General features: G+C 42.3%; 2 protein-coding genes across 13 annotated transcripts in view; both read left to right on the top strand.

The window, feature by feature from the left end:
* The window catches only part of PLS1 (plastin 1), an 86,563-nt gene extending 83,510 nt beyond the window's left edge, over positions 1–3,053 (top strand). For all 9 annotated transcript variants that reach the window (XM_039489941.1, XM_039489938.1, XM_039489940.1 and 6 more), the window contains 2 exons: positions 868–992; positions 1,503–3,053. In XM_039489941.1, coding sequence (XP_039345875.1) covers positions 868–992; positions 1,503–1,638 — 261 coding nt within the window. In that variant the 3' untranslated portion in view covers positions 1,639–3,053. The remainder of the gene's footprint in view (positions 1–867; positions 993–1,502) is intronic.
* A 1,630-nt stretch (positions 3,054–4,683) lies between these two features.
* Positions 4,684–15,598, top strand: part of TRPC1 (transient receptor potential cation channel subfamily C member 1) — a 45,014-nt gene continuing 34,099 nt past the window's right edge. The window contains exons 1-4 of one of the 4 annotated variants that reach the window (XM_039489080.1): positions 4,684–4,703; positions 6,305–6,459; positions 9,511–9,612; positions 11,574–11,776. In XM_039489080.1, the coding sequence (XP_039345014.1) occupies positions 6,316–6,459; positions 9,511–9,612; positions 11,574–11,776 (449 nt within the window). In that variant the 5' untranslated portion in view covers positions 4,684–4,703; positions 6,305–6,315. Of the gene's footprint in view, positions 4,704–4,756; positions 5,113–5,590; positions 5,664–5,694; positions 5,715–6,304; positions 6,460–9,510; positions 9,613–11,573; positions 11,777–15,598 lie in introns of those variants that run through there. The other 3 variants (XM_039489077.1, XM_039489079.1, XM_039489078.1) reach the window with 3 other exon arrangements.

Here is a 15,598-nt window from a genome sequence, read left to right as displayed (position 1 = left end):
CTGTCTTTGGGGATGCTAGCAGCCAGGCACAAATTAGAGCAGCCCTGAGGACACCTTTGCCTTTGTCATGCTGTCTGGAGTGGTTCACAATCATGAGTGCCTGCCTCAGGACACACTGTCAAGAAAGCTGTGCAGAGACCCCAAATGGGTTATATGTTCTGTAATTAGATTTCATCAACCCAGTAACAAATGTGAACTCCTGAAGCACTATAACAGTCTTACCATGGAGTCACAGACAGTCCTCTTGGGTATTCCAGGCTATCTTGCCACCCAGGCAAGCTGAGCTTATTTGGTTGCTATACAGCAAAGATCACAAAAGATTCAGTTTGCTTTAAGTCCCAAGAGACCAGTCACTTACTCCAGGTCAATTTGTACCTCAAAGCTCACACCAAAGACATCGCTTGTGGCCAATTCTGTAATGAACTAACTAAGGATTATTAAAGAAATTTAGGTTTTTTAGCATCAACAATGCGCCCGATAAAAATTAAAACCGTGGCTGTCTTGAAGATCTTACAATCTAAAAGATCAGTCACTGCTGTTAATTACAATACTGGCGTCACTAAATGAAGCAAACTGTTCATATTTGTTTAGCAGTACCAGTTCTGAAAGAGAGAAACTACATGGATTATTAACCTGATCTTTGAAAGTCCTGCTGACTTCACTGTAAGTTTTCCACAGACAAGGAAAGCAGGATTGGACCTTTAAGTAGTAAAAAGAGGAAATAAAGTAGAAGAATAAAGTATGATGCTATCTTTAAAAAAAATTAGGTTGCCATAGATTTTTAGTTTGGATTATAAAAATGCTACTAGGAGAATTAAAGGGAATCTATTGATTAATATTAATTAATTCATTAACTCTTTTTTTTAGGACAAATCTATTAGCACTAGTTTACCTGTACTAGATTTAATAGATGCCATTTCACCAAAAGCAATTCGTCAAGAAATGGTCAAGAGAGAAGATCTTTCTGAACATGACAAATTGAATAATGCTAAGTAAGTGTTTAAATCATATTTTATATTTTCTTGCACAGAAATCAAGCCTCTGAATTACTGATACATCAAAAGAGAATTATATTCACCTACATTTGTTTTTTAAATATGGATAAATTAAATTTAAATGGTAAAATTTCTAGACATTTTTTCTAGCATACTGAAAATACCAAGCCAAATTCACTGCTGCTGTAAACTGGCAACTCCGCTGAAGTTCTTATATTAATAGTCCTACATAGCCCCTAATAGTTAAGAAAAATAAATGCTCCAGTAGATTCAAGCAAAATAAATGTCCTAGCACAACTGTTAATACTTCAAGCAAAATAAATGTCTCAGTGCAACTGTTAATACTTATTTTCGTTCAGTCAATTACATTCATTTTCCCAACACTGAAATATTGATTGGCTGTGTATATTTTATCTTTTTATCAAAATGTGTTAATAGTTATGGTATGTCTCAAAACATAGGGAATAGATACTAGTAAAATAATATTTTCTCTCTTGTTTTTTCAAGATATGCCATTTCAGTTGCTCGAAAGATTGGTGCTCGTATTTATGCACTGCCAGATGATCTAGTAGAAGTGAAGCCAAAAATGGTTATGACAGTGTTTGCGTGCTTGATGGGAAGAGGACTGAACAAAATAAAATAATTAAGACGTTTAATAAAAGTTTCTGCCATGTTAAACACGATAAATGCCTCACAGTTTACAAGATTCTGAAGTTTAGTGGATATAAAACCAGAGATAAATTTGTATGTGCAAGTATGGATATATATTCATTAATTACATTTTAATAACTTGTTTATACTAGTGAAGGTTTCATTCAAAGAATTTCGTATTACATGAATTATTTATAGGTTAATACTTCTATCAGAATGTGTTCATTACCAAATTAAGGTTACATTCTTGTATTGCTTTTCAAAAAACCTTGTAAATCAAGACTGGTTCATACTGTTTTCATAGAATGAAAAGGATCAGCCGCTTTTAAAATGTGTTATTTCGGGATCTGCTGTGAATATATATTTTGTGGGTGTTGTTTATGTGTGTGAAAGTCCATTCGAACAGTTATATTTTCCCCAAACTGAACAAAGATCAGCATCATTGCCTTATTCTCTGAAGGCCTGATCTAATTCATGCTGAAGTCAATGAGAGTATTGCCACTGACTTTATTGAAGCTAGTTTGGACCTGTGATTACCATATTGTTTAGAATTTAGTGATTTTATTCATAATGTTGTTGAACCTTTCTTATGGGAGTAAACACCTAAATATATCAGATTGTTTTTTTTTTACAAAACAACAAACTTTCATCAAAGTGAAGAATAACACTATATAGTAAGGCAAATGTGTACCATGGACATTACTGGAAGATCTGTGTTTATATTAACCCTTGCAGCTGGAGTAAATATCTGAACTTTCATAAACTGTTGTATTAGAAAGCAATAAAGAGAGCTGGCCAGTCCAGTCTGGGGACTCAGCTTATATGTACTGCATTTTCTTTTGGAATTTTATTTTAAATGAACACGTGTATATCTATTTTTCTGTCAGAGAAGATCAGTGTCATAGAAAAGGTGCCTTGATTGCAAGAAATTCTTCCTGAAAACACTGCAATGTGTTACTTTTTGTATATCTTCTGCATGGAGAAAGACTAATAGTTATTTGATTATGATTTTGGAAATGAGCATTTGTATTCCTTTGTCTTTACCTATAAATGTTAGCTAAACACTTATGGTACTTCAGTATTTAATAAAATTATTTTAAAAAGCAGCCAAATAAGGCAGAATACTCAACTAAATACCTAGTAATTGTGGAGTGAAAAAAAAGTAAAAGCAGACACATTGTCTCTCAAAACATGAAAACAATAAAAGCAACTAAAAACAAGATGATACAAGAACAATGAACAAACAGGATTAGACTAAATATTAATAATCTAATATCTGACACAGCATACTGACACAAAGAGGACACCTCAAACTAGATGATAATATATCAGGTGATAGTGAATGGTTCAGAGGATTAGTGATGGGGTACAGAGCCTTTCTTTGCTTGGTGGTTCATAGGGGCAATGCCCGCCTGGTCTATAATAAAGCTGTTAATATTTGCCAATATTAGTCTATTATTATTTCTATCCTCAGTTGCATTAGAAGACATCCAACCCATGGCCAGGGAACTGAATCTTCTGCACTTAGCCTGGTTCTGGAGACAAGTTAGTTCATGGCTGGAAGTCTTTAAGATAGATTGAATCTAAGGCTTTTTTGCTCAACCTTCATACTACAGGAACTAATGCTCTACAGTATCATTACCCTTTTTCCTGAGATACACAGCTTCAAAGTAAAAAAAATATTTTTCTGACCAGGCTTCTCTGGCAATGGATTGCTCTGTATGCCTGTTATACACTATTGCTAAACTGTCACACTAGAAAAAACATGACAGTCCTGCATGGCTCACTCCCAGTTGTCCAGAGTTACTCTGATTGTTGTGAACATGATTTCTAGGGATAACCACCTATTAATATCCGGGAGCGCCTGAAGGTCCCTCCTCCAGCCTAAGGGGAGGAGGGACTGAACCTGGGGCTCAAATGATTCTGGAGGTCGATTAATAAGAAAATAGGAACCAGAGTGAGGTCACTGGGCCAGAAGTAGAGAACCTGATGGGGACACCATGCTGCACAGGCACTAGCTTCCTCGGGCCCTGGGGGTGCTTGAGCTTCACTCCACCCCAGGCCCTGCCCACATCAGGCTCTTTCCCAAGCCCCCCACCCTGCTTCTTCCCACCCCTGTTCTGCCCAAGCCCCCTTCCCACCCTACCCCAGTCTCTTCCTGCCCAGTTCCGCCCCCTTCCCTAAGTGTACCAGTCCCAGCTCCTCCCTTCCCACCTCCTGCAGGCCTGGGAACAGCTGACCCGGGAGTGGGGAAGGAGTTGATCAGCAGGGCCACCGGCAGATGGGAGGCACTGGCTGCCAGTGGGTGCTAAGCACCCACTAATTTTTTTCCATGGGTGCTACGAGCCGCCAGGGCTGGCACACCCAGAGAGTCAGTGCCTATGCTGAGCAGAGAACCCCAAACAGCACCCACTGCTCCTCAAAGGGATCTAAGGAGCCAGCGGGGGCAGCCCAGAGGAATTCTGCTCAGATGAGTGATTAACTCCCCCCCATTTTTTGGAGTGCTTTTAGGACTCATGTCTCATGTTTTCTCCACAACCAGGAGAGCTAGAAATATACTATTTTTTAAAATGAAAGCTGAGTCTCATGAAATCACATGACTTCCTAGGGGGAGGTGGCACTGGCTGAAGAAAATCACCACCCCCGTCATCTTTTTAGTATGGGAGGTACTGAGCTGCCCCAGCACTGAGGCCGCCTCTCAGGCTGGATAAAACCTGCCTCCCCTCCTTGCCCCAGAGTAAGGGCCACCCTGGGAACTAGGGTGACCAGATGTCCCGATTTTGTAAGGACAGTCCCAATATTTGGGGCTTTTTCTTATATTGGCTTCTATTACCCCCCACCCTCTGTCCCGATTTTTCACACCTGGTCTCTGGTCACCCTACTGGGAACAAGGGGGAGAAAAGGGGCTCAGGCGGAACAGTGAGATGGGGGGGGGGGGGAGAAGGACTTAGAACTGCCATGGCGCGGGGCAGGTAATGCACCTGGCGGGGGCAGGCTCTCCGGGCGGCCAGCGCCGCTGAGCTGAGGGAGGCGGAGAAGCAGCTGCCCGAGCCTGAGGTATCGGAGTCCGGCCTCCCTGAGTCCCGGGTCCCGCCCCGTGTCCTCCAGCCACGCCCGGCCCAGCCCCTCTGGGCCCGTGGCTCCCATCCGCGCCTGCGCAGCCAGCGGGGCGGGAGGTCACGCCCCGCCCCGCTCAGTGTTGACAGTCTCGGGCCTGCGGCACCGTTGTCCCGGTGCGAGGCGGGTGCCGGGCGGCCCGCTGCGTGGGCAACCCCGGGGCTGACTGGTCCAGGCCCCCCGCACCCCGATGGGCCTGGCGGAGCCGACGCCATGGCCGCCCTGTACCAGAGCACGGACCCGTCCGCCTCGGCCTCCCCCAACAAGCTGCTGGCGCTGAAGGACGTGAGGCAGGTGAAGGAGGAGACCACCCTGGACGAGAAGCTCTTCCTGCTGGCCTGCGACAAAGGTGCGGCCGCGGCCCGCCCCAAGGCAGCTGTCGGGGTCGTGTGTCACGGGGGCATCCGCTTGGGGGGGCGGAGATGGCCTGCACCGGGTCTCTGCCCGCCGGGAGCTGCGCAGGGCAGGGAGCCGGACTCAGGCCCCGCCATCCCTTTCCCCCCAGTGGGGTTTCAGGTATAGTTAGGTTAGGGCTGTGGTCAAAGGTCTCCTCGCAGCGCAGGCTGCACAAAGCGCCGCTCTAGCCGGAGACCTTTTTTTGCCCGTTGAATTGTTCTTGGATGTTTCCATTAGCACCCAATGAAAGAAGCCCGGGCACCACAGCGGAAGTTAGCAGGCAGAGGAGACAACGATGCATCCATCATGTGAACTTTTACACGCAGGGAAATATAAAGGACATAAAAGGCAATAAAAGTAGAGAGGAGGGAAAGCGGGAGAGTTCTTATGGTTTGTAATCTGTTCCAGGCAGGGACCATACTTTCCTGTGTGTTGCACCTTGTGGAGGCCTCTGCACATAATAATTTCCTTCCTGTCCCATAACATGGATCGCTGAGCCCCAGGGCAAGTTCTGTATTACTTCTCTCTGGCTTTTTCCTCCTCTGTGAATCAGGGGTGAGTGGGTTCAATAATGCTGCATCATAATCTTAGTGTCCCCCTTTTTAAATTAAAAACTTGTAACACTGACAAGAGTCAAATTAGAAAAGAGTCATTTAAATAATAGCATTGAAAAAGACAAACTCTGACTTGGCTCCTCTTTGGTCTCATACCGTACATAGGCATCGTTGCCCCAATTATTGAAAAGCACTTACACATGAGTTTGTACTGGTGGGACATAAACATAAGCTTAATACTTTCCTGAATAGAGAAAGATCTAAGCATGTGCTTAAATGCTTTCCTGAGTTGGGATTGGGGAAGAGTGGGGAAGAGTGATTTAATTGTGTTGTTTAATTTCACATCTAATGTGAATAACCTGTTTCTAGTTTGGCTGCTTAGCAGCCTTTTATGTTAAATATTTTTTGGTCAGATGTCATGGATTACTGGTAGAGTATTTCATATTTAATGACATTTTAAATTTTACAATGAGCATATGCTTTGCATTTTATTCTAATTGATAAAAGTATTATGTTTTATTTAAATTTCAGAATATATACCAGTAAAAATGATCTAAAATACTAAGACACATTCATACGTTGCTTGTTTAGGTGACTATTACATGGTTAAGAAACTCTTGGAGCAGAACAGCTCAAGTGACATGAACATAAATTGTGTGGATGTGCTTGGGAGAAATGCTATAACCATTACCATTGAAAATGAAAACTTGGACATATTACAGCTTCTTTTGGATTATGGCTGTCAGGTACAGAACCACTACACACTGATTATTGTCCTTGTTGTTTTCTGTTGTCTTTTCAGAACCTGTAAGAAATTTTTTTAATCAATTTTGTCCTTTTTCAGTTGGTAAACACTGAATATTTCCCCCTCTATGCCTACCTCATGTTTCTAGTGAAGCTTAAATAAACATGGGAAATTTGTTTATTTTCATGTTAGTGCATCATCATCTTCAGTGATGTCAGTAGAGCTCTGGAAATAATTTGGTTATTTGCGCTGCAGAGCAAGTGCACACATTGTTTCCCAAACAAATTACTGACTACTTTTTTATATTCTGAAATAGAATTGTAAATTCTTAAAATATTTAGAATGCAAATATCACTTTGCCACTAGATTATAACAACTTTTAGGATGGATGAAGATTGAAGTTAGAACATTAAATATTCTTTTCAGGTATCTTAGCTCCAGTCTAACGCAAGCATACACTTCATTAGTTAGGAGTTCAGGTACAGTGTATTCTTAAATAATTACATTTTACATGACCTTAAAAGTTAATTATGATATAAGAAGTAGTACAGTTTTTTTTTCCTGTTTCATTTCAGAATTGCAGAATGTTGCTTCTTTCCCACACTGTAGTTAGAATAATGTTCAATTTAGATCTCTGACTGATAGGGATTTTAATCCAGTGGAATAATGAAAGTGCATCTACCTGTGAATTTTTAGTTTTGACTTGCAAGCTTTCTGTCTGAATCTCTTGCCATCCCTCAATTCTGATTTTCTCCCAGGTTGTTCAGGTGATTGTGATGATGGCTAGCTCTCCCTCCAAGCGTGCTTTCTCCAACTGTCTTTCAGGCAGTGGAACCATGTCCTGCCTATCAAGCTTTCCTTGATAAGATGCTGCTTCCTCTGCTGCTAAGAGGGGACAAGTTTCTATTCTAACTTCTAACTTGTTTTTAAACAAAAATTTAAAGTTTACAAAGAACAATGTAAAGTGAAAAATTAAAGGTGGTTTAACTTAGCCTTGCAAAAGCCTCATGAAAAGAACCCAACCCAGACAGAACCTACCCTCTCGCCTTTACCATTATGGTAATGTAAAATATCAGTTTCTCTACTCCCACTTTCAAAATAAAATTATTTGCTCCATGCAGGCTAATGGAATTTTGGAAGGTTGGCTTAACTAAAGATGAGCACTATTAAAATTTATGATTGATCAGCAGTAAAGTTGAAAAATGATAGAGGCTGGGGGAAGAGTTACAGAGCAACAGAATACAGTAACTCCTCACTTAACGTTGTAGTTATGCTCCTGAAAAATGCGACTTTAAGTGAAATGATGTTAAGCGAATCCAATTTCCCGATAAGAATGAATGTAAATGGGTGGGGGTTAGGTTCCAGGGAAATTTATTTTGCCACACAGTACAGTACTATAGTTGGGAGGTGCCCCTGCCTTACCCCACACAGGCACAGCCCACTGGTACTAGAGACAATGAGGCAGGCAGGGAGGCTGAAGGTGTTGTTGGCTAGGAGAAGCATGTTTGTGCAGCAGCAGCGGCAGCTTCCCCTACTCTGCAAACACCAGGGGCAGGGAGCTCGGCCCGCCCATGCCACCTCCGCATGCTGCATCCTTGCTCCTCCCCCTTCCCTCCACTGCCTCCTGCTGGCTTGCAGCGTTCAGGAGGGAGGGGGGAGGATCGAGGACACGGTGCACAGGCTCTCCCTCCCCTGCCTCCTGAACACCGCAAGCCAGCTGATTGCTGCAGGCAGGAGGGAGTGGGGAGGTGCGCCACATTCTTGCTCCCCCCCTCCTGCCTGCAGCAATCAGTTGGCTTGTGTTCAGGGGGCAGGAGGGAAGGGGGAGGAGCGAGGACTCAGCACACAAGCTCCCTCCCCCCCCCCGCCGCCTGCCCGTGGCAATCAGCTGGCTTGCGGCGTTTGGGAGGGAGGGGGAGCCTGCGTGCCGAGTCCTCTCTCCCTCTCCTGAATGCCACAAGCCAGCCGATTGCCATGGGCGGGAGAAGGGGGATCCGTGGGGTCTGCCGGTGGGTGGGAGGTGATGTGGGGGAGCTGATGGGGGGCTGACAGTTGTGGACAACACAGAAAGCCAAACAGTGTTATAGCGAAGCATTGCACAACTCTAAATGGAGCATGTTCTGTAATTGAGCAGGGACATAAGATCAAAACAATGTTAAGCAAGAGGACATTAAATGGGGAGCTACTATAGTTAAGGATCAGTGTACAACCCTGTAGAGCTTCATTCTTGATTGTGTGGCTCTCTGAGATCATCTACAATTGTACCACGCCAAGTAGAGAGATTCCAGGCAGGAATTATAGTTTGTGTTGCTAAAACAGCAAGGAGGCAGAGACTCTTCCTTGATCCTTCTTGAGTGGTTTGTCTCTCTTTTTCCCTCATCCCAGACAGGATACAATATAAGCATTTTAAATAGCCCTCAACGTTGGTCCTCTCACATTTCTTTAAATTATATCTTGTTTCCAGGACCTAGGAGTGAAGTTTGTTGAGGAGGATCACTTTCCTTTTCAGATCATTGTTGTTCACTCTTGCAGTGGAACAAAACTGTCACAGTGCCATGTTAACTCACAGAATGACTCAAAGATTTGAATCTTCACCCTATACATGGTAGTGTGGATGGATAATGTTGATTAATGCTGCAGATTATGCATTGTTTTACTAGGACACACTCCTATGGATTTAGTACTGACTTCGAGCTACAATGTCTTTGCTTAGATTAACAAGGATTGCAGGTTTGGTCCTGGAGAATAGTAGTATGGGAGAAGCCTGTTTGTATTAGTTTTCTATCTATCTTCCATTATGGTGTTTTTAAGATCAGTTTTATTCTAAAATGAATTTAATCTGCTCCTGCATATTTCTTATATCTGCTTATAATTGGAGTGATTTTTCTGTAGCATCTTCATCATTTTATGGCAGTGTTTTAAAAAAAAATCTCTATTTTTTTTATTTAGTTGAGTACATCATTTGCTGTTTACATTAACTTCAAAATTCTATTTTTTTTGCATGCTATCTATTTTACTGTTTCAGATTTAACCTCCTATTTTCTCTCTTCAGTCAACAGATGCACTTTTGGTGGCGATTGACTCAGAAGTGGTGGGAGCTGTTGATATTTTACTTAATCATCGACCAAAACGATCCTCAAGACCAACTATTGTAGTTAGTACTCTTAATTCTTGTTAATTTTAGTCGGTACACCAGAAATTAAAAAATAATATCCTCTAAGGCTAAGAGGCTGTAAAAAATTAACTGAAGACTAAGGTCTAAATTCTGTCGTGTTACAGCTGCAGATCTTCATATAAGGATCTTGATAGTATATTTACACTCTTTAATTTAAAGTTAGTGATAACTATCCTATTACACACATGAAAAGGAAAAAAAAATTAATGCTTGTAAATCCTTTTTGTAGTACTATTGGGAGGTCTGACTGACAAAAAAACAGTATATTTTGGGTAAAACTTCCCTGAACTTAAGATTCATCTGAAATTTCTACCTTCATTTAAAACTCATAATTTGAGATCCTTCCTTACAAGCATTAAATAACAAGGTGCTTTAAAAAGTTTTATTGAGTGGAAAAACCTTGTAATGAGAAAGCATCTTTGTAGTGCTGCAGGAGTGAGTGAGGTGAGTGTGCATGTGTACACGTGCATATTACAAATAACTTGTGTATAGCTTCTTTGCACCTGAGTACTGGAATTGGCCAAAAAAACCCTCAAGACAAAAACATTAATTTATTAATGAAAATTAAAAAAAAAAATACTGAATTCTATTTTTCCATGGACAACTTTTAACAATTTTCTTTCCTCGTAACAAGATTCTCATTCTGACATTTCCATGTGGAAAACATTTTTAATCTTTTAAGTTTCCTTCCAAGAGGAAATAAAAAAGGAAGAGAGACAATGAAATAGGGCCCTTAAAAGAAAACAGTTGGGGTTCTTACATATTGTACCAGGCTATCTCTGTCAGGGCTACAAAATGGTTGAAATTTTTTGTGTAAATAGCTCATGAATATATACATGGATCTCATTTAACCTTAACACTGTTTCCTTTCAATGTAGTATTCCTTACAATTTATATAGCTCCGAGTATTCCGTGTTGGTACAGTACAAAGCAGAATTCAAGAGAGAGTGCCTGTGGGTGGGTTATGAATTGTGTATTTTATTTTGTGAAAGGGATGACTGACTCACAAATTGCGGAATGAAGCAAAGTCATGAGTGAATGGAGCGTGAACATTATCTTCTCCAACTCACAAACAAACAAAAAAAATGAGTGATACTGACCAGCTGCTTTTGTTATGAATTATAAATTATTTCCTCCTCAGCAGCCAGGATTCCCCAAAGTTCTAAAGGACTCTTATTTTGCTAAAGTCATTGTCTCATGTTTCTCACAGTATGTTGAGGAAATCGAGAAAGTAAACTTTCCTTTAAGTGGGAATTACATTATAGAAGGAGTGAGCTCCGATTTTAAAGTAAATAAATTTAAAAAAAAAAAAGACCTGAGTATGGACATATAGAATATTATCAAAGGAGTAATGGAACTTATAGAGAGAACTCCTTTACAATACATGGGGGAAAATGCTGCTGTTTCCATCTAGGTCTCTCCAAGTAATGCAGGTTGCAAAAATTAAATGTTTATTCTTCATTGCTCATATGAATTTTGTATTGGTGAAAGGCACCAAAATTATTGCCCTAAAGACAAAATTCTTTCTATTTTCTCAGAGCAGGTGCAATGTCAGAAGCAGCTGAGTAGTCTTTCCACACTGCTCTGTAAATGTTTTTTAATCCTAATTGAGGGACAGTTTCTGGTAATGTGAGGGTTCAGTTTTCATGGCTTTTTAATCCTTGTCCTTTTTGCTGACCATAATTAATGTGTATATTTGTCCTCTGAGAACTGAAATGAGACAATAGTGTAATTGTATCTGTAGAAGGCAAGCAATTTCCAATATTTAGATAGCTTACAAATTTGTGAAATCAAGATTATTGGTGGTGGGGGGGGAATATTTTAATCAGAAGTTCACTGTGGCCTATGTTGATCAATCATGTTGTACACTAACTTATAGATAAACATTTTAATAAAGTTGCATGTGATAATCTAAAACACTTGTCTAAATGTTATTTCAGAAACTTATGGAGCGTATTCAGAACCCAGAATACTCAACAACTATGGATGTAGCACCTGTCATTCTAGCTGCTCATCGTAACAACTATGAGATCCTTACTATGCTGTTGAAACAGGATATATCTCTACCCAAACCTCACGCTGTTGGCTGTGAATGCACCTTGTGCACGGCAAAGAACAAAAAAGATAGCCTACGGCACTCCAGGTCAGAAATATCAGATCTTGGTAATAACAAAAAATCCTCAAGGTATAACAAACTACATAAATCTATGGCATCATTCAGAGTCAGGTTCGACATGTCTCTCTTTAAGTTGGAGTTTAGAGGTGTATTTTATCTTGTATGTTTATTAGGGGATAGATTGAGCTTGTATGCCTTAGTGGAGGTCAGTGGGATTTCCTTTGGTTTCCCTCTATGATCTGAAGGTGTTTATTCAGATTTGTTTTAAGTCTATATTTTTGTGCGGTGTTGGGGGGTTTTGGTTGCGGGAGCCATAGAAATAAAATTTGCAAATAAAAATAATTTCATGAAGAAAAAAGAGAGAAATTCATATATAGTAAGTTATCTAATTTCCTTCAATAATTGTAATTTATGCTAGAAGGAGGATTGTAAGCCTAAGCAAACAACATATTATTGGAACTTACTTGGGAAAGTGGAGAACTAAAATTCCAAATGTGTAAAATTAAATGGAATTTGGTATTTTACATTTTATGTAATTATGATGTAAGGGTGCAAATGGAAAAGCAGTTTGCTGACTCAAACCACAAATTTTATTTATTAAACTCAACAAAATACTTCAAGACTGGAACTGATTAGATATTTGAAGCGTTTATGGCAGGCCTGCACAACTTGTAAAATGGCGAGGGCCACATTACTCCAAAGAAAACAGCTGAGGGCCAAAACCGTCCGGCCCCGCAGAAACAACCCCCCCCTCCCCCTCAGCACCTCCCAGCCCTGCAGAAACACACCCTCCTTCCCCAGCGCCGCCCCACCAAAACAGCTGTGGGCCAAAAAGGAAGATTGGGGGTGGGGAGGTGATACTTGATTTTAAATCAGCCAGGGGCTCCCAGCTGAAGAGGTGGCTGGGAGCCCTCAGGGGCAAATTAAAGGGCCCGGGGCTCCGGTGGCTGGGGGAACCTGGAGCTTTCCGGGGCTGGGGCAGAGATTTAAAGGGCCCAGAGCTCCTGCTGCTGCGGGGAGCCCGAGCCCTTTAAATCCCAGCCCCAGCCCATCCGCTGGAGCTGCGGCCGGGATTCAAAGGGCTCTGGACTGCCCGCTGCTGCGGGCAGCGCAGAGCCCTTTGATTCCCGGCCGCAGCTGGGATTCAAAGGGCTCTGGGCTGCCCGCAGAGCGCCGTGTGCGGGCCGTATGTTGTGCAGGCCTGGTTTATGGAATAATTCCCATACATATAAAGGTAGTATAAGTGGACTGTAGCTGCAGTCTTACATTTTGAGCAACTCTTGTGTGTCTAAATGGCTCAAAACTAAATTGAAAGCACTGTTATTGGCATTCAAATACCAAAGGCAATATTCTGATACCCTTACTCACATTGGGTAGTATGAGTATTCCCATTGACTTCAGTTTCAGTCAGAGTATCAGAATCTATCCCAAGACATCAGTGATTTAGGCTATGTCTACACTATGGACCTTAGTGATATGGCTGTACTGCTACAGCTGTGCTGCTGTAAGGTTTCCTGTGTAGCTGCTCTGTGCTGGCAGGAGAGTTCTCTCATGACTGCATAATTAAACCACCCCTAACGAGCGATGGTAGCTATGTTGGCAGGAGAGCGTCTCCTGCCGACATAGTGGTGTCCACAGTGATGCTTTCGTCGGTGAAACTTTTGTCAGTCAGGGTGGGTTTGTTTGCTTTTTTTCCCACACCCCTGACCAACAAAAGTGTAGACATAGCCTTAGAAATACCTAAGATAGTAACATGTAGCTGAAACTGAAATGAACTATTGAGATTTGACTTGACAACTTTGTTCCAGAGTGGAAGTGTAAAGGTGGTGTGGGAAGTATGATGCACATGTTTTGGAACTGTGAAATTACATATGAATTTTGCAAAGGGAAAAGCAGTGCATTAGCTACTTTCTTGGGACTTCGGTATTCTGACGTTATAGAAATTGCTGTCACTTCCTTTGCAGATACAATGTGGATTACATGAGCTAAAACTCTAATTGTGATGATAATTTAAGAGAGCTATTGTATTAACTATAAATTACCGCATTTACTGATTCTCCTTCCCCCCCCCCCCCAATTATTCTCATGACACTCAAGACTAGAGCACAGTGGAGCAAATTATACTCAAACCTCTCACCTTTTGAAATCTTATGACAAATTAGCATGTGATTTATTTTTAAAATATTTTGCTAGTTGCTGTTTAGTTCAATATATACCTCTACTCCGATATAACGCAGTCCTCGGGAGACAAAAAAAAATCTCACCGTGTTATAGGTGAGACCGCGTTATATCAAACTTGCTTTGGTCCCCCTTGTTCCCTGACCGCCCCCTCCAGAGACCCCTGTCCCTAATCACCCCCAGGACCCCACCCCCTACCCAACCCCCCTGCACCCTGTCCCCTGACTGCTCCGACCCCTATCCACAGTCCCTGCCCCCTCACAGGCACTCACTGGCAGTGGCAGGAAGTGGAGCAACGTGGCCCCAGCCCGCTCCACTCCGCCACCTCCCAGCCGTGCTGCTCCGCTTCCTGCCGCCGGTGAGTGCGGGGAGGTTGGGGAAAAGATGCCCCCTGTGGTGGGAAGTGAAGCACCACAGCTGGGAGCTGGCGGAGTAGAGCAGGCTGGGGCCGGGCTGCTCCGCTTCCTGCTGCCGGTGAGTGCAGGGAGGTTGGGGAATGGACGCCTCCCGCACTCACCTGCGGTGGGAAACGGAGTGACGTGGCCCCAGCCTGCTTTGCTTTCCTTGCCCCAGCTGGGGCGGGGGGGGGAGGTCCCGCACTCACCTACCAGGTGAGTGCGGGGGGATTCCTTCCCCCAAGCCCCCTCCCCCGAGGGACACAGCTAGAGCCGGGGCGAGGGAAGCAGAGCGGCCTGTTCCCAGCCCCCCATTAATCCCTTGGGCCACCCTGGGATTGCGAGGCCCCAAAATTGCCCCCCCACAGCTCCTGCCTCCTAGACCCTGGAGGGAGGGAAGCGCCTGACCACCCCCGAGACCCTCTGCCCCTTATTCAACCCCTCAGGCCCGGCCCGGCACCCTTAACATGCTGCTCAGAGCAGCGTGTCAGAGCTTTACTGCGTTGTATGCGAACCCGTGTTATATCGGGTCACGTTATATCAGAGTACAGGTGTAATAAGTAAAAAGTTGTAGTGTTGATGGAATCTAAAATTCTCAATTGCAGAGCATGAATTGAAAAGACTTTTACTAATTTTATATTCTAGTCTTTAAAAAAGTTTTTAACTAGGTTTACATCCTCTCTAGCTGATCTGTTTTGCATTTAAGCAAAACACTTATTTCCTTGTCTAATGGAAATAGTTGTTAATGGATCAAAAATCAATTTCTAACAGATATTTTTAAATTTGGAATTTATCCTTCTAGTTTCCAAAATAATTTTTACATTGCTTTTTAAAGATCTTTGATGGAAATCTTGGTAACTAACAACTTTCTTGGACTATGCTTATGCAACAGATATGAAGTTTATTTTTATTGTACTTATTAGCCCATTAATTTTTCTTTAAAGTTCATAATTATTTTGCATACTACAACAATCTGATATAGCAGGATGAGAATTACTGGTCACTACATAGAGGAAGAGTATTTCCTGATCATTCCCCCACCACACAAGATAAGATCATGTCCTTTTTTTTTTTTTCTTAAAACCTTCCTGTAGCAACCCAGAGTTCTGGCTAGTTAGGTAAGGTAGTTAAAAGGGAGGGAAAAACAAACCCAAAACTTTGTTGCAACTTGCAGCTGGTGTCCAGTGCATTTAGACTGAATGGGCAACATGCTCTTGGGGTAAAAAATTGAGCATGGAACCAGTGATGAGCTGCCAAATTTTTAACAACGGGTTCC

This window comes from Mauremys reevesii, linkage group 9 (genome assembly GCF_016161935.1).
Source record: "Mauremys reevesii isolate NIE-2019 linkage group 9, ASM1616193v1, whole genome shotgun sequence".
Taxonomy (NCBI): Eukaryota; Metazoa; Chordata; order Testudines; family Geoemydidae; genus Mauremys; species Mauremys reevesii.
This window is presented reverse-complemented; position numbering and strand designations above follow the sequence as displayed.